This window comes from Melanostigma gelatinosum, assembly GCF_949748355.1.
Source record: "Melanostigma gelatinosum genome assembly, chromosome: 2".
Taxonomy (NCBI): Eukaryota; Metazoa; Chordata; class Actinopteri; order Perciformes; family Zoarcidae; genus Melanostigma; species Melanostigma gelatinosum.
Window position 1 is genome coordinate 13561513 of NC_136635.1, and position 24747 is coordinate 13586259.

The 24747-nt window shown below is 40.4% G+C and overlaps 1 protein-coding gene across 3 annotated transcripts; it reads left to right on the forward strand.

Annotated features, from left to right (window-relative positions):
• The first annotated feature begins 1155 nt into the window (after positions 1–1155).
• tcf12 (transcription factor 12) lies at positions 1156–23603 on the forward strand. Of its 3 annotated transcripts, none has more exons than XM_079295048.1 (13): positions 1156–1363; positions 5756–5855; positions 6139–6278; positions 6816–6957; positions 7147–7217; positions 10103–10247; positions 14231–14304; positions 16368–16559; positions 18901–19015; positions 19111–19273; positions 19612–19856; positions 20416–20568; positions 21196–23603. In XM_079295048.1, exons 1-12 carry the CDS (start codon positions 1295–1297, stop codon positions 20556–20558), a joined length of 1599 nt encoding a protein of 532 aa, XP_079151174.1. In that variant the 5' UTR covers positions 1156–1294; the 3' UTR covers positions 20559–20568; positions 21196–23603. The 3 variants fall into 3 exon arrangements, with proteins under 3 accessions (XP_079151174.1, XP_079151175.1, XP_079151176.1); XM_079295049.1 differs by having other exon boundaries at positions 19627–19856; XM_079295050.1 differs by lacking the exon at positions 16368–16559.
• Positions 23604–24747: the final 1144 nt, after the last annotated feature.

A 24747-nucleotide genomic window follows, 5' to 3' on the forward strand; every position in this document is an offset into this window, starting at 1 on the left:
TTTTGGATGAGTTTAAAAGAGTCCTAGAGAAGAAAGGGGGATAAATAATGACAGTACTAACAGGTAAAGCATAATAAAGCTCTAGTTTTCTTAGGGAAGTGGAAGCTTTCATCTCTCTATAACAATAATGTTCTCAATGAGTCTAGGTCCAGGCCTGTGTTTAGTCCAGGAAGCTTCGAGTGGCAGACTTGAAAGGCTCCAGTCAGACTGTACAGACCTGGCTCTCACTAGAATATGGTATCTATCCTCTCCTCCTCTCCTTTCTTCTCCTCTCCTTTGCTCTCCCCCTCGTCCCCCTCCTCCCACATGATAAAGGTAATGTGGAGCTCTGTGGCTTGCAGTGACAGTAAACCACGGTAAAATGGCTGTCGATGCTCGGCCCCCCATAAGGCCCCCTGGGTTTAGGAAATGAAGCATTATTTTCATGTTTCTACGTCACGAGCCAGCCCCCTTTGCAGCTGTTGCCTGCTTTACAACTCTGTGTTTAGCACATCTCAGCTAAAGCACTCACTGTGCCAACACTCTCATATTTCACATTTCATAAATACAGTTTGTTCATCTTTCTTTTCTCTCTCATTCCCTGGATTTATATTCATGGATATTGTTTTTTGCCATACATGTTGAGCCTTCACTTTCTCTCAGTTTCCTACTTTGTGTGTGAGCCATGTGCGAGAACAGGGATCTTACAAAAAGCCATATTTTTACCTCCCTGCCTGTAGACTCGTTTAGTCATCACAAAAACAAAAGAGATTAGATGCTCTGGATTAAAACGTGTGGAAGATAACACTTATTTATGCACTCATTTGGACGCCTTTTAATTCCACGTATTAATGAAATCCGGCTTAGAATTTAATTATTTTAGTTCCAGTTTGTTGGGGTTCCCCTGCAGAAAATCTACAATTTTTATGCTTGGAATTAATTTTCCCCCCTCTTCTTCTTCTTACTAAATCCGCTCACACATTTGTTTTCCGTCCCGCCCACTTCCCTTTATCTTTTCTACACCCACCTCCCCATCGCCTCCCCTCCCCCCCGTCCTTTTCCTCTTTGCCTCAGCACTTCGAGGCTTAAGAGAGGGACGTACCACATGGGTACCACTCCCTTCTGACAGCCACCCCTTCCCACAGTGTGGAATGGCACAGTCCTGCTTTGCATAAATTTCCTCTGAGTGGGTCGTGGTTGGAGGCCAGTACTGGAAGAATTATTAAACCCTTTTGAACGGCTTGGATGTATGTCCAGAGAGACAGCTAGCGTGCCGCTGTAGTGTATGTGCATCACTTAAACTGTTGAAGATAGAATGTATTGCGCCTACCCTGTCCCAGGAATGGGCAGTAACTCTTTAATGTATTACTACAACGGAAAATCGGTGAGTAGTCTCTTTGGGAATGTGTGTGTGTTAGACGGAGAAGAGCTGGAAGAAGTGTGTGTGTGTGTGTGGCTGTCGGTGTCAGTGTGCTTGTCCATCTGATTGATTGTCCATGCCTCTATAATTGTAGTTTTTCATTTATTTTTAACATAAAAGCACTGTGTTCCTGTCTATGTGTGCATGTGTGTGTGTGAATGTGCCTGAGGCTCCCCTCTCTGATTTTCCATTACATCAGTTAATGCTGTGTGACAGTACAATTTAACTTTGTTTTAACCTTATTCTAGCACTCTTTTTATATATGCTGCTTTATAGCTGCGTACAAGCAAGTTAATATGCTAGGCAACACATTCAAAAAAAAAGTTATGCCATTTTTAAAAACTTTTTCTCATACGCAGAAATAAAACCTTTTGGCAGAAAGAGCCTTGCATTTATTTTGACTGGCTTGTTGCTTCAGCTCCGAGACTGTTGAAATAATAACAAGTGGGATTCTGGGAATGATTTAGGGAAATAGGCTGCCTGTTGAGGTTCGACTTTCCTGTTTGCAGATTGAGCTTTAAGCACGAGTGTTGCTGTTATTCCATCTGTTTTTAATCACATTGGCATTCTTGACGCCACAGGGAGCCTAATGGGATTTCTGAACTTCTCTTTTATTTTTGTTGTTCTGAAAATGGTCAATGTAACTGTTAAAACCAGTGGGCTTACAGTATGAATCTGCTCAAGGACACAGTTCTGACGATGACTGAATGAGGTCTGTAGTGCATTTCAGTAATCCTTGTGATGATCCTGTCCTAAGCAAACTACACAGACAGATTTCCACCTGTCATTGCCTGTGCTGCTTTTGTTACATAAAGGGCACATGAAGGAAAAATGAAGAGCAGTCTTTTTAAGTTATTGTATTGAAAAGATAATCTTACTCATGCTTGTTTTTCAACTTTTCCTGATAACCTGTTATGCTATTTTCTCTTTGTTCCCGCTGCATAAAAGATGACTTTGATCTTTTTAATACTAAGTATTAACAGGCTTGTGTTATAGTTGATGATGTGGAGAAAATTGATAGCATGTGGGAAGAACGGGCAAACTTAATGATCAAAAGCACTTGTTAAATCACTTTTTTTGTTCCTGTTCTTTGCGAGGAAAAAAGAAAGGTGCCGCTCAATCTTTGCATCAACTTGAGCCACATTCATTTGCTATAGTGCAGAGGTGCATAGCGGGCTCACCATCTGGAGCACTGGGAGAATTCACAGTGGGCCATTGGCTTGTGAGCTGGTGGCACAGAACCAATACAGATGGAGCAGCTCATTGATCTTTGTTCCATTGAGAAAGAAAGAAATGTAATGAAAGCCCTGCAGAGATGTTAGGAGCATGTTATCCTTGTTTTGCTGAACAGAAACAGAAGGAAAGTGGAATGTCATACAATTTGATCTGAAAAATGCAAAAGAGACAACATGTGTTCTTTGAGGCGCCTGTTGTTGTTTTGTAGTGCAACAGGTTCACACTCAGTGCCTGAAGCTAATCCTTACGTGTGTTGCACATGCACTGAAGCATGCATGCTTATGTGCATGTGAAACACAAAGTCGGTGTGGGGGTGTGTGTGTGTGGGGGGGGGGTTAGTGTGGTGGTGTGTTTGCGTCTCTGTGTTTGTGTTGGCCTATCATATACTCTATTCTGTATTTACACATCACACATGTTGTAAGTGGTGAATGAGGTTGCATTGATGCCAAAACCAAATTTTTGTGGTTTTAACGACTGGAAGGCGTTATTCTGCGAGCTGGTTGTGCTATTTTTAGAGTACCAGCTTCAAAGAAACTGCTCTGCTGTCAGAATGTGCAGTTGGTTCAAATATATTACTGCTTAGCTTAAGATACAGAAAACCATACGTGCTACTACTTGTTTGACTACAATTGTGCATCCAAATACATATTTATGTGCTTTGGCTTTGGTTAGTAAGATATATTATATATCGTTACATTAAATATAATTTTCTTCTTGTTCTATTTCTACTTGTGAGCTGTCTCCTACCTGTGGTTTAATGTTTACTTGTTAAATATCTAGATCTAGTCATTTGTTTTTGTGTTATTTATATTCCAGTTCCATGTAAGTACCGTAAATTAAACAGGGTTTTCAAATTTGAAATAATTGTAATTTCAAGAGCTCTATTATTATTATATAAGGTATTGCCTTTCCTTACGAATACACTTTTAGGACAGTAAGATTTTTTGAAGTGAAGTAAAAAAAAATAAAAAATACACGTATAGCATTGGTAACATCTGCATAACACATTATTCCTCATGTCAAATTAACTTTATCGATCAAAACATCTCACTAGTGAATGTTGGTCTTTTTCAAGGCAATAGTTTTAATGTCACAGTTTAACCAGTTTAACCAGTTTAACGCAATACTGAGCCCTTTTTTTCCAGATAGAAATGGCAAGTATTACACAAATGTTGGGCAACGCCCCTCCAAGCAGGCTGAGCAGAGCAGTTGTTTGAAGAGGCGTTGTGTCTGTCGTGCATACTAAGCAAGTGTGTGAGATTTGGACTTGAAACTAAATTCCCCCGTGTTGTGGTTCGATTCCAAATAATGACATACAGCACTTTGAACTCTTCTCTTTGAGCTTCTTGGCCATATGCCTTATTTTCCTAAGTTTTACTTTTTGGGGAATATCCCTTCTTTTCCAGTTATTACGTTACATCCTTAGTGCAAGTTGACAGCTAGTGTTTTAACACTAAATATTTTGATCAGGGGACGAAGGTGTACAGGATATATTCACTTCTCAGCCAAGAACTGAACAAATAACTCAATACAGCATCTTTAATCTGAAGCAGGTTCTTTTTCACCAACAGCTCAAACTGTTTCTACCATCACTAACTTCAATCACAAGTCCTCATCATGTCACATTCACTTATCAAGAGGGGGAAATGATTACCCCATTGTTTGCCTTACGAATTTGTTAATTCGGTGTTGTGTAACACAGGGATACTTGTTATACTAGTGAGCCTGAGTTTAAGAAATGTGAACTGGGTACAGAAGGGAATTTATTTTTTAATAAAACAATACCCGCTTATGCTCAAACAACTAGTGTAGGTCTGTGTTGGTGTGCTGATCCGTGTGAGTGACAGCTTTTAATTAATGGTCTTGTCAAAGGAAACCCAGGTGGGCCGTCTCTTCCATAGGCTGGCCGAACGAGGCACCCAGTGTTCGGGGATGGTTTATTTATGCTTTGACTGGTTAGCCCAGGGTAAAAAGGACAATTAGCATTATCCACCGCCATATGCTGCACATTGAGCTTCTGACAGAGGCAAAAGACAAAAGCCCGGGCTCCTGACCTGAGATCTCCATGGAACTACTATCAACCCTGGGCACATGTGTAAACCAGAAGACCCATGAGAGCTCCAGCCCTCCCAGAGCACTTTAATTACACTCCCAGGCAACAACACGCTGGAGTCCAGCTCACTCAGCAAAGCCACACAGCACTGCGTCTCACTCAGGCTGCACTCTGTATTGATACTGTGTTCACATGTGTGCTGCGTGTGCGAGCAAATTCATTTATATACTTTGGTTTTGTGGCACATTTTCCATCAGCGCTGTGTCATAAAACAAGTTAAGCAAGTAAACAACCTTTGTGGCCGTCATCACATCCGCAGCCATTAGAAACCAAACTCTCTTCCAACGCGGGCTGGAAATGTGCAGGTGGAATCGAGCTGGCAGGTCTGGCTCTGATTAGGGTCATCCAGTCCCGTCTGTGGGACGATGAGTTTGTTTAGACCTTCTCTCCCGCATGCTCCGTCTTTCTCCCTCACCCTCCCTCCCTCCATCTGGAGTGGATGAAGTCAGGGACCACATCACTGGTGTTTGGCCTCCAGTCTCTTTGATCCTCCCGCCTTGCTTGGCACACACACAGCTGTACCACAGCATGCCCATTGTGCCTCTCCTCACACTGTACCACCACCAGCTTGCAGGTAGAAATAAGAGGAAAGCAGAGCAGGCTGTTTTTGTAGCACTCATTTGATTTCTGCCTCTCTGGGAATGCTGTAATTTGTCAGGCATTTAGTCTACGCATGTAAGCGGGTGTCATTATATTTCCATTAGAGGTTGCTCTGAAATGCAAATACCCGTGATAATCCTCTCCTCCTCTCCCCAGCTTGATTGCTTGCTTGTCATTAAAGTGTGTTTGTGGGTTTTAGAGCTGTATATGCAGTACATGTTTTTATCACATACTTTTATGTACCCAAAATCTTAATTGTGATATTTAACATGAATTAAGATTCAAAACACGACTTGTTTTTTTAAAGGTTTCAGCATCATCATTCTTCACAATGGTGTTACATTATGGCGTCACTGTGTGGTGGGCCGTAGGCTATCTTAATAATCACATTTATGTTCTCACGGCAGGTGTACGCACCATCTCCAAACTCAGAAGACTTCAACAGAGATGCACCTTCCTACTCTTCTCCTAAACCCTCCAGCAGTATGTTCGCAAGCACGTTCTTTGGTAAGTTCAAAAGCATGTTTACAATCCGAGTCTTACACCACAGGTCTCAACAATTCTACTCTTATATTCCAATATTTTATCTTTTTGTTTTGATTCGATTAAGTCTTTGTGTTACTATATAAAATTGAGGTCTATGCAAAGTATGAAGTTTTTCATGGGGCTTGTTTCTGAGAACATCATTTGTAAATTTGTCATAATTTCATCATCCGTGTCAGTTATCACAGTGACATGCAAAAGGCTAGTTTACAAAAATAAACTGAAATGATTCGTGTGTCATCTTCAGATGGCACCCACAGTTCGTCTGACCCTTGGAACTCGTCCAATGGGATCAGTCAGCCCGGCTACGGAGGAATGCTCGCCGGATCTTCATCTCACATGCCACAGTCAGGACACTACGGCAGCCTGCACTCACACGGCCGTTTGGTAAGCAGCACCTCTCAGCTGGTGACATAGCTAATATTGTAAGCATATAAACGCAAGTGATAAATGATTGTTATTGACTTCATTTTGCATCACATTAACAAAAGAGATCTAATGTGGACAGCATGCCAATTCTTTTTCAGCCCTCCACCCGCTCGCTAATGTAGAGTGTGTGTGCGTCTTAAGTTGTTGTCTGGATGTTATCAGTGAAGACACTGCTGACCCTTTTTGTCAGTGTTTGATCTCCGCCTGCCTGCCTCAGCTGGCTGGGCATCACAGGGAGCCTGCAGATGCTGCCTGCCCTCTCTTTATCTCTGTCCCTCCTCCCAGTAACTTTTGCTTTATCACAGTGCGGGAGATGTCAGGCTGAATATACAATTCAGGGAATAAATAAGCTCTCTCTCTCTCTCTCTCTCTCTCTCTCTCTCTCTCTCTCTCTCTCTCTCTCTCTCTCTCTCTCTCTCTCTCTCTCTCTCTCTCTCTCTCTCTTTTGTGACTGAAAAAAATAGCTTTTTTTATACATTTTTTTTAATCTTCCAGAATTACCCTGCACACTCAGTCTCTCCAGACATCAATGCCAGTCTTCCTCCTATGTCCAGCTTCCACCGAAGCAACCCCAGCACTTCACCATTCGTCACCGCAGCGCACACCACGTCCGTCAATACAGTCGATGTAGTCATGGGTAAGTTCTCGTGTTAACAGCTCAGCTACCTGCGCACTGACTAATTCAATGCCCCCGATGTAATCGACACTTGAACATCCATTCTGTGAAAGTAGTGAGTCAGGCAGTTGGACAGCTGCTTTGTACACCGTGACCACTCGTCATTTGTCTGAGTTTGCTGTCACAAAGCCTCCCTCTGTGTTTTCTTAGCTGCTGCAAACCGGGGGACCACCAGTGGAACCTCACAGACTGGAGATGCATTGGGCAAGGCTTTGGCCTCGGTGAGTTACAACCTCACATTTAACTTGGACTTCAGTTTATTCCTTCATGCCATCAATGAGTGTGTTTCAAAGCGCACTGGTATCCTGGTTTTGGGTGTTGTCCTTGTTCAGGATATGATGTTTGCATGGAACGAGTGGAACCTGGTGATTCATATCACTATGTATGTGATTCTAACAGTATTCAAGTTTCTGATAATCACCATCTTAGTCATCATGTTCAGCACCAACAAAGAACATATCCTGGTTTATTTTGGAGTTGTCCAGGTAATCAGGTTTCTCAAAACCAGGATGTGGGGTTTACATTGGCAATATGTGACAGGCCTACTCAGAAAAACCTGATCATAGCCAGGATACCCGAACACATGTAAACACACTCAATCTGTCTTCAGCATTTGCTGTCAACCACACAGAAGTCTCTGCACCTCAAGTCTGACCTGCTCCCAGAGTCTCATGTCTTCTCTGCACTTCCCTCAAATTATTTTGGATTTCTCTGCAAAATAAAATAATGGTCCGTTTTCTGTCTCTAAAGAAGTTGACCTCAGTAATCATGCAGGGAATTAAGTGCTATACTGACTGCTGATTAAAAAAACGTTTGTAGTTGTCTTTTTGTCCTAAGCCTGGATAATTGTGGGCTTAAACTAAGAGCATCCAAGAAAGGGAATTGTACATTGGAAATGCTCTTAAAGCCAGTGGATTACACTTCACTTTGGAAAACCAGCCCTGAATATCTGTGACATCCTGTCATGTATCGTATTAAGTGTTTCATTTGCTGTAGCAAATGTGTCTCGCTTACTTGCTTACACACATCAGCTGATCGATTCAGTCTCTTTCATGTACAACGGAGCCCTAAAGCTCCATCATATCATAGTAGCAGTATAAGAGAAACTACGGTATTTAACAATATACTCGTTTCTAAATATGATTGGAGAGCGCTTCAGTCAGTCCTCATTTTCCACCTAAGATGGAAATTTGCCCATTTATTAAAAAGGAAATCAACAGTTTTAACATTTAACCTTGAACCTAAATTTGAGTGAACAGGTATGTGTGACAGAGCTGAGACACAGGGAGTGACTCTTTGAACTGATCAAAATTACAACGTCTTAAATTGTATATAAATGTAGAACGTATCCTTGAAGTTAGCATAAAATAATGGGCAATACTTATCTTATCCCAGGACTTGCCTTCACAGGTCCCCAAACGGTCTAATTGGAATAATATTCTGTCTCTGGGATTGTATTTGTATTTCTTTCCATATATCAGATTGAATATCAGATATATCAAATTTGTTTTAAATTCCGCTTTATTACATGCTGCTTCTGAATCTAAAAGTCTACACTTTCAAACAAATGTCCTTAGATTCTGTTAAACACAATAATAATTAAGCGTAGACATAATTTGTGCATTGACACTGGTATTGGATTTTGCAAAATCCAATACCAGTGTTATTTTTTACACGCCCCAGTAGAAGAAGCTTTACGTTCAGGAGGGATATCTGTCATCAGTGTAAAGACAAACTATGAGAGTTTGGGGATGCTAATAACAAATTAAGTCCTTTATATTTGCAGACTCAATTCTATTAGCATGACAAAGCGGGAGTGAAATGGACCCGGTTGGACTGGGGTGGGGGTGGCTGGATGAAGCAGGGGGCACAGGGGAGTTTATAACTGCTGTGGCTCAACTCCACGGGCCGCCCTTTGTAGAGCTTTTGTTCTTCGCCCTTTTAAATTGGCCGTGCTTATTGGCCCCGTGCCGCCTGCGGGAGCGTGACTGATGATGAGGCGGGGCTTTCATTTATTCCAGTCAAATAAGCCATGTTTCATTTTGAATGCAGCGTTAGTAGCCAGTGCGTGAAAAGAATAGAAAGTCACATATTGTCGGGTCAGAAGTCGCGGTAATAAACAGCTGGCTTTTGAGAAACTGAGAAATATTGGGATATATCTGTTCTCAGAGTGTAGAAGAGCAAAGATAGTGTTTTCTCCCTTTCGACAACAGTCAATCCCTCCTCCTCTACTTCAATGTAACCTCCATCCTGATTCTCCAAGTTGATTGAAAAAGTTAAGCCCAGAGATCAAGATTGAATCAGGAGATTATTAACAATGAGTGCATTCTATCATCCCCGCAGAAGTCAAACGCTTTCCTGCGAGCTCAATTTGATCTTAACTTGGAGGAGAAATCTCTGTGGATCTGCGTTTTTTTCTCTCTGCTAATTAGTCAGGATCCACCAGTAATACCCTGAGTTCTCTGAGACAGGACCCATTATGGCACAATATCCTCTTATTACAGGAGGGGGGAAAACAGGGATGTGAGGGATGTGTTTGTGCTTTAATCCAGCATTTGTTTAAGCAAGTGAAATCCCTGTTCAATCTCCTCGTTCCGTTGTGATTCACATATCATCCTGAAACTCAAAGCAGCAAAGGATGCAACAACGACGTTAGTGTAGAGAAAACACTGAAGTAACTCAACCTTTACTTGTGGCAGAAAACCAAGGCATCTGCACAGTTGACCTCTTTATAGAGTTTACAGACATACAGAAATACATCATTTGAATCATACTAGATTATGATATATGGTTGACAATACAGTATCTGGTGCAGCCCTTTAAGGTTTACTGTCATTGGCTGAACAGGGTAACAACCTGTTACATTTGTTTATTTACTGAATCATGAAGATATGAGCATTTCAGATACATTTATCTTTTTTCCTGTAGTGATGAGGGGGATTAAACATTATAAGGAGTCGCTGTAGTATTCATATGTTACATGCACAATACTAATGTTTTTTTATAAATTGACAGTAAATGTTGACTTGAATTAAAAAGACTGTTACACATAAGAAAAGCATAAATGACGAATGCTGCTTTTCTCCCTTGCTCTCTGCTCCTACAGATCTACTCTCCTGACCACACTAGCAGTAGTTTTCCATCCAACCCGTCGACACCTGTGGGTTCTCCTTCACCTCTGACAGCCACAGCAGGTGCCGCCTCAGCAGGCACTGTGGGGACTGCTGCCGGCCCCCCGTCTGGAAGGCCAGGTAGAGCACCATTGTCGGATTTTAATCGCATGCACACCTCCTATGCAGCAACACCGGATATTAACAGTAGAATAGAACATGTACTTCTCTAAAACTACTTTATAAGTTTCAGTGACAGACAGAATTACTCGAGGCCTCGACCTGGAATAGCCAAACTAATTCAGAGGCTTTCATGAAGATTGCTTTCTATTAATTTAATTACTTTTACTATGTGGTGCATTAGTTGGATTAATTAAACCTAAGCAGAGTAAAGTGTGGAGTTTTCCCTAAAACTTAATTTAATACCCCTTTTAGTTGTGAAGGAGCTCTCATCATTCTCTACTCATTCTCAATGCTTTATCTATGCCAGGGCAGTTAATGGCCTTATAAAAAAACAAAAATATGAATCCATTGTAAAAGAAAGCTTACATTCGTCTGACAAGTATTTGAAATTGTACAAAAAACTACGCTTTTTAATTTCATTAAATGTATTTGTTGTATGCACAACAAACATTAATCTCACGCAAAGAGAAGAGATGCTTTTTTTAAAACTTTTTTTTGATGAATAACAATTCAGTACATTTATATCTTGTATTTATTTGTTGTATTTTATTTGACAAAGTTAGGAAAGCAGTGTTTAAGTCAAGCCTGTTGTTTCTGCACACATAAGAGAATGATCCCAGTCTCTTCCACACAGTGAGGCATACAGCTGATTAATTAAACTCGGAAATCAAATCGGTGCTCGGTATCATCCGATACCCAAATCTCAGGTATCGTAAAAGGTCGGATGGGTGCATCTCTACTTAATACCAACTCTACGTTGTTTAGGCTACTTGCTGCTTTCTATCTGCAGTCCCTGAGCTCACAAAGGGATGAGAGTTGCACTAAATGCATGAAATTCATGTTGAAGGTAAAAGTTACACCTGCACCTTAAAATTGGCTGGTTCACTGTCCACAACACAAATCTTTATTTTCCTGACCGAGGGAGCTGCTCCGCAGAGACACCCTGTGACATCGTAGACCAGATTTGGCTCTCAGATTTTTGGAAGGTCCTTGTTCATGTTCATGAATTAATATCTAGCTGAAGTGTTTTTGGAATAACATTTAAGTGTTGACTCAGACAGGACTTTGTTTTTAAGTGGTGGGAATTAAGTTTTAATGACAAGCCCTGGAATGACAGTGTAAATTGAAAAGACTGGGGCTGTGGCTTTGACGGTGCATAAGGATTGTAAAATGTTGTAAAAAGCTTTTGAGATGTATTTTTGGTGGTAGATTTATTATTACATAATCCTTTTTTCCACACAAGTGCTTGGCAGTTTGTGTTTTTTGTCTGCATTTTTGAGGATGGACACGCCTCCGTCTGAATTTTATTTTTTATTGTTCAACAAATGCAAGAGGACAAACCCATACAGTTCAGAGAGCAGAGGAGGTTCCTGTTTGTGAGAGACTGGGTTTTCACAGTAAGAAGAGACATGTATTAGAAGAATATGGATTGTCAGACGTGTTGACGGAGGTGAGAGAGTAATGGAAAGTGAACGAGGGGAGACAGTAAGGGAAAGCCCAGCGTGTTGTTTTAACGGGCAGTTGTGTCATGTGCTGTAATGGAGTGGTGACAGCTGTCTCTACGTATGCCCCCCCTCATCCTCAGCTGTTGCCCTGCCCCACGGACAGCTGTTGTCCCCACCACACACACACACACACACACACACACACACACACACACACACACACACACACACACACACACACACACACACACACACACACACACACACACACACACACACACACACACACCATGCACACAAGCACCCAGACCAGGCTGCAAAAGGCCTCGTTTATCTGCCAATGGATGAAGAAGGGTCGCTGTGACTCAGCTGACGATGAGGATTATGACGGCCTCACCAAGGGAGATCCCCACCTTTTGACCTATTTACAGTACAGCATGCCACCACACCTGGCAGCAAAACAATATCATTTACAGTCCAGTTTATGTTGTTGTATGCAATGTTACTAGATGTTCGAATCAGTGTTTTTATTTCACATAAGTAGTCAAGTTCAGTGTTTATTTTAATTAATGTAAGAAATGGGAAAACACATCCTGCAAAATGAATACTTCTGGGATCGTAGGAAATGGATATTGTGTCGCTAATTATTCACTCTCATTATGCTTCTGGGGTTAGAAAAAGAACGATACTTTAAAATTGGCACCACATTTTGGCTCGCTGTTGAAAATCCATTCATCATTAGGATTACGCCAATAAACAGAACATAACTCAAGACTGGTTTGTTCAATTAGCCCTCTCCTGTGCTCATGGGAAACGGAGAACAGAGCTCATTTTTCATAGCCGCCAGCCAGCCGAGGCTCATGTGAAGCTTCTGTCTCACTCACCTGGGAGAAAGCTGATGTTTAATTTCCTCTGTCAGAGTCACTTTTAATAGCCTGTTAATTCAAGTCTGATTTAGGCTGTGAGTGTAAAGAAACATGAAAACTCCTGTACAGAAGTTTAGTGCGACATTTCATGGGAAAGAATTAAGACAAAAACATATTTCAAACCATTTCTTGAGTTTGTCAAAAATATACATTTGCTTTGTTTTTATGTCAGCGTTATTGTGCTGCTGTTGAAAACCATGGTGTTATGTTATTATGGGTTTTGTCTGACTACATAAGCCTTAATTTGTCAAAACAAACAAACATTGAATTCGTCTGCGCACACATGGAACCCAAATACCATTCTACCCTTTGTAGCCTTGCTATTATAAGAAGAATGAGTTTTTTAAATTTACCCTACAGGATAGATAACCAAAAGAAAATCTCCATCTGCAGAGTGTGCTGCAGTTGAGTCCATTTACCGGGATGTAGGTTGGGTTTGGCATCCCTCCAGCATTATAGACACAAGAGGATCTCTGTGTTGGAAAGATCCACACACATCCTATCCTATGAATAACCTGGAAAGGTGCATTGTTGTCCGCTGAGGTTATTTGATTGTATAATGCATTGCCTCCTGTTGCACATGGCAGGCAGGTTACATAGACGATTGAGCTTTCGAAAAAGAGAATGAAAGAAACTGGAAATGTGATGAGCAGATTAGATTCCGTGTCCTTTGCACTACTTTACACCAGATCAAATCAGCTTGATTTGCTTTCCTGTTCTCGCCTGTAGATTTACTTTTTGGCTCAAATAAATGAACAAAATCCACTGGGAAAGGGAAATTGTAATTTCAAGAGCAGAGTGCCTTATACTTCTCTATATTTAAATTACATGATTAAAATGCAAGATTTTTCATTTTGAATGAAAAGAGGAAGAATTCAGCAGAATATTTGGCTCAATGGGATGTGTTGTTATAAATGAAATAATGGAACCCAAATGTTTCCAGATGTGTATGCTGTAAAATACATTGAGACCAACTGACTGGACTGCCATTGCATCACTGGTCAAATCAGTGTTTGACTGACAAAAAACGAACTGGAAAATGTTGTGGAAAACTAAGAGCTTTATTGAACCCAGATGTTTGGCATATTTCCTTCATCAAATCCCCTGATGAAGGCCATGAACTGAAAGAATACTCAACCACACCACATTTGATGTGTTTCGAGACTCAAACTTTCCTGGAAAGAGGGAGTGTGAAGGAAAACTCGTGTCTAAAATCAGATCTCTCAATTTGTTCTCATAGCTTTGCTTATAAATGTGCAGATGCAGCGTACATTTCAGGGTGGAAGTGGGTATTTAAACAAACCCTCCGCTGGCTCGCGTGTCAGGATGCAGTCCAGCCATCAGGAAGTGATGCAACTGAGTCGTAAAAGATCAAAATATCCCACATACAACAACAAGAACCCAGAAAATCAGGATGTCAGTGTGTTATGACTGCGTATTATTGTGTGTGTCAGTTCGCTTTTGTCTTGGTGTACCCAGTGGAGCAGGATACAGCCATCAGCCATGTTAATATGAAACTGCATCAGAGGATTGCTAAAGCTTCCTTAAGATCTCTTCCTCTCTTCATCAGGTACCAACCAGTGGTCCCGTGCCGGTGGACAAACACCCTCCTCTCCAAATTACGAGAACTCTCTTCACTCACTGGTAAGCTCCCTGTCTGCCTCCCTCTGATATGATGGATGCTCACTTTGGATAAGTTACATGGGAAGGACTGAGCCAGCATTTCAGGCAGATTCCTGCTTGACAAATGTTTTGCTGAGGAAGGTGGGGGTAGAGAGATAACCAAACTGAACAATACCTGTCCCTTGGGGGCTTGCCATCTGTCCTCCACTCCGTGGGCCAGGACTAGGATGACAGTTGGGGGATGGGTTTAGTTCAGGTTGCTGGTGTTGGGGTGGCAGCTGTTTGCTGAACAATTTCTCCGGGATTCCTTCGCTGCCATGCGACCAGAACTGCAGATCACCTTTCATCCAGCCTACTACCTGATGCAAATGTCAGGCATTTACATTTCCTGCTGGGAGGTTTATTATTGCTAAACACATATATGCTATAAATGTAGCAATACAGACAAATAATACAAAACTGTGTTTGTTCCAAACCACCACCATGGTCTCAGTCAAAGCAAGATTCAAGGTTATTTTCTAAATGTTCTCATTGATCATTTAACTTATTAAGCCATGTGTTTACTACAGTAAACATATTAAAACCCATACAGGGTTTTTTTTGTTTTGTGCAATCAATTAAAAGAGTTTTCGGGGACATGCTGCTGCAGAATCCACGCTCATTGTTTGAGACTGCCCAAAATGCAGAACACGACACGACAGTTATGTCCCACATGGTCCCAGTCAAACAGCCAATTGCATGTGAAGAGGGCATTGAACATCACCATGTATCTCCAAATGTTTAGTCCGGACAATAGAATATTCTTTTATTTTATAAATAACTTTATAAAAACAAAACTGTAGATAAAAATAGTATTTTTCAGTTACCATTTTTCTTTCGGTTACATGAAGCTTCCAGTATACTGAGCAGTTTACTGCTTGTTATTTGTTAGATATAAACTACGGTAAGCATCAACTTCTTGCTTGTTGAAAAACAACAACTTTTGGATAGGTGACCCTAAAATCTGAGTGAAAATCACTTTATATTTTTCAAGTCTAAGCTGTAAAAATGGAGTGGCTCGTTGCTTCATTTCACGTGAGTGAAAGGTACAGCTTTATATTATGAATATAACAATGCACAGTAATATTATGCATGATATTTCTATCACCTAAGGGTGATACTGGACAATAGTGAAGGCAGCCTTTACCAACAATGACATTTATTTCAATAGAGAAATACAACGTTACACTTGGGAGCCACCGCTGTACATTTTTGTGATTTGTATTAATATAATGTGGAGGATGTGAACTTTGTGTAACACCTCCTACAAACCCCCCAAAAAGGGGAATAGACCAATACTGTAGACGTGGTTATTAAATATGCAAACATCCTTTCAAAGAGACTGGTCAGCATCTGTTTGCTTCCTTCCCAATCCTGCCCTTCTTGTCTGTGTGTCTTTACAAAAACAATCTCTATCCACAGTGTGTTTCTAGTATTTATAGAAACTGATCTTTTTTTCATAATCCTGTCTTATTCTTATTTGACTTTGCCAGAAAAACAGAGTTCATCAGCAGTTACATGAGCATCTCCAGGATGCCATGTCTTTCTTAAAGGATGTATGCGAGGTACTCCTCCGACAGAGTCTTTACTCATTACGTGTCCCATGCGTCTTTGCATTCCTCATTTTGTTTTTGACTTGCAGTCCACTTACCTCACTGTGTAATGCAGTTTCATCTTTATTGCCTTTGTTGCCGTATTGTCATGGTAGCGGTTCCAGCTTGCAGTAATCAGCTTAAGTTATTCTTAAATATTAAATTCTAAATTAATTGTTGAAGCACCCCTGATGTGCATCTGTCAATTCTTCAGTTTAACAGAAATGAAGGCATTTGTTTGACTTTTACAACTCAAGCTGAAACAGCTCAATTGATCTTGCATTTGAATTGCCTTCTTTATCTTGTGTTTCAGATGTTTTTTTAAGTCCACACCATACAATCAGTGTTTTCAATGTTTGTCCGAATGTGCTTATACTAAGCTTCGCTCTCCTTCTTTTCATCTCTTCTCTCTCTCCCTAACCCATCACTCTTCAATCCCTCTGGTCTTCCCAGTCTCGAATGGAGGATCGTCTGGACAGACTGGATGATGCAATCCTTGTTCTGAGGAACCATGCAGTGGGCTCCACCGCCAGTCTGCCCAGCGACATACACAGTCTGCTGGGACAGGCACAAAATGGGCCAATAGCAGCCCTCGGAGCAAACTTCCCTGCTTCTGCATTGGTTTCAAGTCGGACAGCAGCGATGGTATGAGAACTTCCTACAAGTGTTTACATCTTTATTTCTGTATAGATATTACAAAACGCGAGGGAGAAAACATTGGTGTAATCCTTCATGTTATTTCAAACTTCACAACGCCACCTGCTCAAAACAGGTCCGCTGTGTAAAAACTAGACATTTTCCTCACTTGAACAGTTGAATTTACCCTGACATATTTTCCATAAGTGTCATGGCCGGCCTGAGGCTCACCCTGCTCTTGAGAGGAGCTGTATGTACAAGGGGGAAATAGAAATGAGAAAAACAGGCATAATCGAGTACAGTTTGGTGTAGGAAGTGTATATATGTTGCTCTAAATCTCTTGAGAAACAGGAGAATGCAGGTCTTATTATGAATCATGACTTCATCTGAAGTATTTCATTCTAAAGAGCCAAGAGATTTGAAAACATCTGCTGTGGAAATTAAAATGTGGCAGCTGGTCCAACTGTAATCCAGAGGTGATTGGAAATAATTATTTTCACACACAAACAAAATCAATGCTGAATCTGTTCTAAAGAGTTCAGATTACGTATCTGGAAAGACACTGGATGGAAACGATGAAAGAAAAAGGTCATAGAAAATGAATCATAAACATGAGGAATCATTTTTATATCACTCATTTTAAGTCCTCTGGTGAAAACGATGTCCTCTAGTTTTGCTCTTAGACAAAGATAAGCAGCAACTCCTTCGACTAGGAAACTGTAACCAGAGAATATTTGGCATTTTTGCTTGAAAAGTTAATTAAATGACGCAGATTATTAATTTGTCAATCGATTTCTTTCAGCTGTAACACTGTTATATTTTCCCTTTTAACCCAGTCCAGGCATTCAGCTGATGAATATAGATATTTTCTTCTGATGTCCAACTAATTTAGTGCAACAAAAAGGAAGAATGAATCGTGTTTTCATTGAGGCATAAAGATTTCTTTGTGTTTTGTTGGCATGATCATCAAAGCTGCACTGTATTTTGGTCCGACTTTTAATCAGGATGTTTTATGTCCCTCTCTGGTCTGTGGTCTCAAATCTCATTCGTCAACTTCAATATATTTTGAATCCAGTTTATTTTGAACACGGTTGAATGTTTTGTTGTAAGGCTCTGTGTTTTCACTCTGGTGCTAAAGTTGTTGCATCTTTCAGAGTGACTTATTTTGTCCCCTAACAAGAATTCCCCTGTGGTTGTCAGAAGAGCTCAGTTTGATGTATTTGTTACCGAGAGCTCGGTTGTGGCAGTGATGTTGACCGACTGCGACTGTGAGATAGAACATACTGTGTCTGCACTAACACAGCGCTTCTTGTGTGGGAAGAGGTCCACTCAGACAGAGCTCACCAGCCACGGCACAGCCACAGGCGTTTTACTCCGGCTGACACCCTACCCTCTACCCCCTTCCACCCCTTTTCATCACTTCTTTTTAACAACCCAGGAAATCTGAATTGCTGGAAACGTGTGTCTGAACCCGCAGCCTCCACCCAAATAGAGGTCCTCAGCTGTATGGTAATCAGGCCCGGCCATGAAAATGGCAGCGTTCTTTTCTTGCCAGAGCCCGCTTTCCCTCCTCCTCCTCCTGCAGACAAAGGGTTGTTTGGACACCTGTTGAGAGCACAGCAAAGATTAGCGTAGTGCTGAGGAAGGGGAGGGTCTCGGGGTGGCGGGGTTAACAGAGGCCAACAGTGACTGGGGATCACATTCCTTTAAGAAAAGGAGGGGACACCCTCCACCCTCAGTGACAATTTCCCCGCCTTTCTCTGGTTCTCAGAGGGGAAATCAAATAGCTCAAGAACATGTGCTGAACCTCAGGAAGGAGGGACTTTGTGGTACAACTCGATGGGAGTTGACCATTTTTATCTTATGAATGTGGACTAAATAAGTATGAAATATTCAGACTGCTGAGTGGGTTCAGTTGAAGGATTTGTCTTATTTTAAACGTGAGAAACAGACGTGGTTGTAGTTGTGGTTCCAGAGAGCTGAGCCTGAGAATGCAACCCGTGGTTATGTTTTCTACAACATACATGTGAAGCAAAGTGGTCAAGCAAGTCACCAAAGCAGCAGTGTTGGGAACAACATGCTTTCATGTACTATTAGACACTGAACATTTTGTTTGCAAAATAAATTCCAATATATACAGGCTGTCAAATAGTATCCTATCTAAATGTTAAAACTCTTAAAATCCTTGACTTGTGTGGATCTACTTTACTACAGCATATCTATCAGAATATTATCTGCCATGGCACCTGAGGTTTATTCATCTTTGGCTCTTACTAATCGCTGTTCTCTTGCTCAAAATGATAGTTTTATGCATTGTCTTACAATGTCCTTCCTGTCTGTGTTGCAACAGGGTGGTGCCCACGCTGACGATGCTGCCAGTCTGAACAACAGTCATGGAGGTCTTCCCAGCGCCGGCTCCACATCCAGCACAGAACTTTTGGAACACCAATTGGAAACCTTCAGAGGTCCAATGCGCACCCCTCAGTCTTGTCAACTCATTATATGACTGACAGTTTATGTGTGTGATGTCTTACCTTTGCGTTTACATTGTCTACCGCAGGTCTTGCTTCAGCCCTGGCTGGCCACTTGCCTGCTGCTCTGGAGCTGAAGCTGGAGAAACAGAACAAGGATGACATGCATGATAACCTCTCTATCGATGACAAATCAGCTGATGAGAGTGACAGAAGAGATATGAGGACACCCAGAGCAGGCACACGTACGAGGTAAGAACATGTTGAGATACAAACAAAGTACTTCTAACTGATGTTTGGTTTATTATTGGACTTAAAAAATGGCTTAAACCAGCACAAATCTTGAGGATTTAGTTTTTTTGTCCAGCAATTTACTTTGATGTTTTCTAAAGATGAAAAATGCAAAGAGAGGATAAGGCCTGAGCAGTAGCCCCGACATTGTCTACAATCAGTGACATGAATCTGTTCAGATAGGGCATTACATACTATGGAGATTTAGTACTTTTTATCTTCAGACTTCTATTCTCCTTAGTTTGTCGTGTACGTATATGTTTGTTTTTTGCTGTTGCGTGATTTTAACTGTAAATCAGTTCTTTCTCCCAAAGTATCACTGAGGACGAGGACCTCAACCCGGAGCAGAAGGCCGAGCGTGAGCGCGAGAGGAGGATGGCTAACAACTCCCGTGAGCGCCTAAGGGTGCGAGACATCAACGGGGCCTTCAAGGAGCTGGGTCGCATGTGCCAGCTGCACCTGAAAAGCGAGAAGCCCCAGACGAAACTGCTCATCCTTCATCAGGCTGTGGCTGTCATACTTAACCTGGAGCACCAAGTCAGAGGTCAGCGTCCAGCTAATGGAAGCTTTTCCGTAGCAATATTGCAAATAACTGAAATGGCCACGCTACATCACATTTACTCAACACTGATTCTTTAAAATGCTTCACATAATATTCCTCCAGGCAGTAATTCAATTGTAGTGTCACATCCAAAAGAGTATGCTGTAAATATGGAGGTATAAATAGGAGAACTGCAGTAAACAGCTGCACTCTGATTTCCAGGGAGCTATTTCGCTGACATAGCTGCCAAATATGGATAATCAGCCAAGATATCACAACACTAGAGAAACTGCTGAGAAGCTGTTCAAGAGTGAAAATACGCTGGCTGATGGCATTCTGCTTTGCTGTAGCATTATATTTGTAGATATTAATATTGGTATGTCAAAAACGGTGTCACAATAAAGCCTGTTAATGCTACATTCATTCACTGAAATGCTGGATGTGCATGTAACTGTTTACACTTATGATGTGGTATCAAAAACAAAAAAAGAAACGGATCAAACTCTCACTATTTTCAGAAAAGTGGCAGAAAAGTTTGATTTCTGTCTCTCTGAACCCACAGAGCGGAATCTGAACCCCAAAGCAGCTTGCCTTAAGAGAAGGGAGCAGGAGGAAATGTCCGGGGGCACCGGTGAGGCCCAACAAGCCAACACAGGGCTCCATCCAGGCCTGACTGACGCATCTAACCCCATGGGCCACCTCTGAGCAGCAGCAGGTACTCTCAGCCCAAGGGCTGCAACCAACCGTTGTTCTCAATGTTGATTCATTTGAGGATTGTTGTCTCAAACAATTGATTATCAATCGTCAGTCATTTTTACCTGATACTTTCTGTTAACTGATGGAATTTCTTGTAATTTGTATTATTGTCTTGTCTTTAGCAAAACAAATTGGATTTTATAAAAATGTTTTGATTCCGTCATAAAATGGTAAAAACAATTGTCCGTCACAATTTCTGGACAGTGTCGTCTTAAAATTGCTTGTTTTTTCAACCAACAGTCCAAAACCCGAAGATATCCTGTTTACAATAAACATAAACCAATAAAAGCAGAACGTTTTTGAGAAGCTAGAACTTGGTAATATTTGGCACTGCTGCATGATAACAACTTGTGATTAATCAATTAGTTGCAGGTAAATTCATGGTCATCGATAAAATGGATTAATTGACCAATTGTTTCAGACTCACCTCTTCTATAAATATGTGAAACAGCACCAACTGCACTTTAGAATCAACCATTGGTCATACTTTTGAACCTAAGGTATATGGAAGTTGTTTTGTGCCTTGTCTGATTGTTGATGTGCACCTTCACCTCTGATCAGCGTATTTCCCCCTTCGTCTCTCCAGATCAAAGCGATCCACATCATTTCTGTCCCGTTTGAGTCGGTGACCTTGCTTCCCAGTGACAGACAGGACTCACAGTTTGTGACACCAATCGAAGGAGACAGACCACTTGAAGCAAATCTACGAGACTGACACAATCGAATCCAAAAAAGATTGAAGAAGAGCCAAGCGTCCAGCTCCCTGTGACCAGTTTCCATCTGCAAATTTCTCCCCACCTCAAAGATATAAAATCCTCAGCACATATCACTGTCTGCAAGAAGAACAATCCGAGACTTCGCGATCTCCTCCAACCGTTAGTGGAAATTGCCTTGTGCCTAAACTGAATTGACAAATGCATTGTAACAGCAACTGTTTTTGTTTGTCTGTTTCTTTTTTTTCTATTTATTATGTTATTGAGCTATAAAGTGTACGTCTAAAGGGAAAGTTGAGCAAATTTAAAGAGAAGTATGGTGCTTTTCAGTTGATCTACAGTTTGCCAGGGTCACCATTAATACTGAGCACTCCACCCTGGTAAATATTTGGCGAGTCCGAGATGAGAGGAAAAATATTTAGGCACTGAGAAGATTAATTTATTGGCCAGTTGAGAGGGATATTGATACCCAACTGAAAATTATCATTAGTTGTTAAAAATGAAGACGCACGTAAAAAAAGGAGGATTTTATTTATATTTATATTTTATTAATTCTGCCACTGGCCACATGTGTTACCAAAACTACCTATGATTGTTTCTGTGTAGTTTAGATCTGCTTCTGTGCTGCTAACCAGCAGAATAATTGGCCCGACTACGTAAGCATGAACAATATTGTCTAAAAGGTGGCGGATGGCAAACTCAAGGTTTACTGAAAGCTCAGATGCAGGCGTGGTCTTTTTCCTTGGTAGTGAACAGTGAAAATAAAGTGAGCAAACTATTTGCAAACCTCAGCATTCCCTGCATATTGTTGGTGTCTGAACTAAAAGAAAGCGGACTTCTTTCCCCGTCCCTTTGCCATATAGTGTTAAACGTAAGCCGCGACATATTTGAGCAGATTCTTGTCTTTGTTCGGCCTCATTTACATGCTCCTGACGTCAGCACTGAATTTGCTTGTTTTTGTCATTTTCCCGCCGCCAGCTAATCCGAGATTGCTTGATTAGTTTAAAATGAAAAAACCAACGACGACCACACTTTCTCCTGGCCTGATGAACACGTCACTTCTTTTTCTTTCTGTTAATATTTCAAGACCCTACAGTTCAAATGCAGTTATTCAGTAGAATTGTATTGATGCGTATTTGTCTTGTTACAAGTTATGTCTTAAGGCTTCCAGCATTATAATGTCCAGTTTCAGTGGAGAGAACGTTTTCATTTATGTTTTCATCAAACATACAATAAGCCAGACTTGATATTTATATGCATTTTGTTGAATATCATAGAACCGTAGCACAATATTGAACAAAAACACTTAATAGGTTTGTCTTTTTTTGTTTCAAGACATCATTCATATCTTTAATTTGTTTTCCTATCTGGGTGCATGCTTTATGTTTGTCTTTGGTCTTAAGACTTGCTTTATATTCCATTTATTCCTTTGTATATTGTCTTCTATCATTATCTACACCTTAAACAAGGTTGCCACATTCAGAATTAATATTCTGTACAAAAAATGACTTAAATTAGAATAAAGGATGCCACATTAAGAGTTTACACGAAAGATTTATGATTTAAAAACATTTTTGTGAAGAAGAAAACAACAAACCATGTTGATGTATTTTCTGACTGAATGTGACCTTGTTCTTCACTTTAGTATTCATGAGCTTGTGTTCATGTTGGCAGACTTTGATTGAGGGAATAGTCACTTCCTGCTCTTATTCTTAATTTCCTGTTCTTGCGATGTTTCTTTTGTCCTCTGTTTGCCGAGTTAGACTTTGCTGTATTCCAAGATGCTTTCCCTTGTATAATATACAAGAAAAATCAAAAGAAAAAGAAGAAAAAAATTGGCTTATTTTTCACTGTAGTTAGTCTTTTATACAATAATACTGTAAGAATATTTCTTGAATTCTAAATATTACTCTTTCTAGATTTTTGAAAGCAAAAGTTTTGAGTAAAAAGTTTCTTATTTTATTTTACTATATTAGATAGTAAAACGTAGGGTTATTTACAATAGCCTGTCCATTATTACAATAAATATACAAATGGCATCTCAAGAACAAGCTGAATTGTTGCTCGTAGTCTAGTCCTTCAAAAGGCTTCCGGATTCCTAAAACGGCGACCGTCATCTTATTTTTCAGTCTCTCGTTGTTGATTGATAAAAGATTTGTTCTTGTTTCAAATGAAAAGGTATTGTCGATGCACATCAAAAAAAACTGCGGCAACGAGAATTTGAATTTTCTGTCTTTTTCAACAGAAAAACAATGTAAATAACATTTATGTTGCAATAAATGTGCCATCTTTTTAAAAGTTGTATGTCCATTTATTTCTCTCACTGACAAAACACATTTTTTCTGTTTCTGCTCCATCTTTGCATTTTTCCTCTCCATAGTTTTATTTTTTTTAAATACACAGGAAGGTTAAAGTGGGATGAGCTCAGAAACGTATCGGGTTAATTTAGACTTCCACATTGTTTTTATTTTTTTAAGACATTTCTACAGTGGATCTCGGCTAAATTAGTGTTTTTTAGGATGTAACTCATTTTTGAAAATAATATCAGTGGACCATCTGTATGACAAGTACTATGAATATATGTTTCTATTTTTAATAAAGTGTGATAGCAGCTTACTGAACATGTGCTGTGGTCCTACTTTCATAACATTTAGATTCATTGGGATTGAAGAACAGCTATGGACAGGTCCTGTATGAAAGCTACTCCAGCAAAAATGCACCAAGATTCAAAAGGGGAAATTAAATGAATGTTTAGAACACTTCATATGTTTGTTAAGTAAAGTTTCTTTTAGAGTGTTCATTTTATGTTTGCTTATTTTTTACATCTGTTTTGACGTACATCATGTTAATACAGAGGCAATAAACACAAACATAAATAACAAATTGATGAACTGAAACTAGAGTGGAGGTATGGCAGTGATGCAGACATTATGAAAATAACAAACTATTGCCTTATGTATGTTTTTGGTGGAAGAAGCTTTCAGTCGACTGCAGTTCTCAATCTTACTTGTGCTTTGCCTGAATTAATGAATCCCAAAAATGCTGCTCTAAACCTGGAGGAGAGTCGTGCTGTAAATCTCAGACCCCCGTTACATCTGCACAGAATTATCCTTGCATGCAGATGTGAGCATGAGAGCACTATTAGTTTTAATATGTAGTACAATCAGCTATGTACTACAGTGGTATTATTAGTTTTACTATGTAGTACAATCAGCTATATACTACAGTAGTATTATTAGTTTTAATATGTATTACATCCTGAGAGGTCTGATTCCAGCTCATTTTGCTGACAGAGGTGACACTCTGCCGACTGCTGTTCTGCTTGTGGTGAGCTCAGTGATGCAACATAAATCATGCATGTCATTTTTCAATATTCTCTGCAGGAAGAAACAGAACGTGTGAGCGTGTTGGGCTGGTGGTGGAGG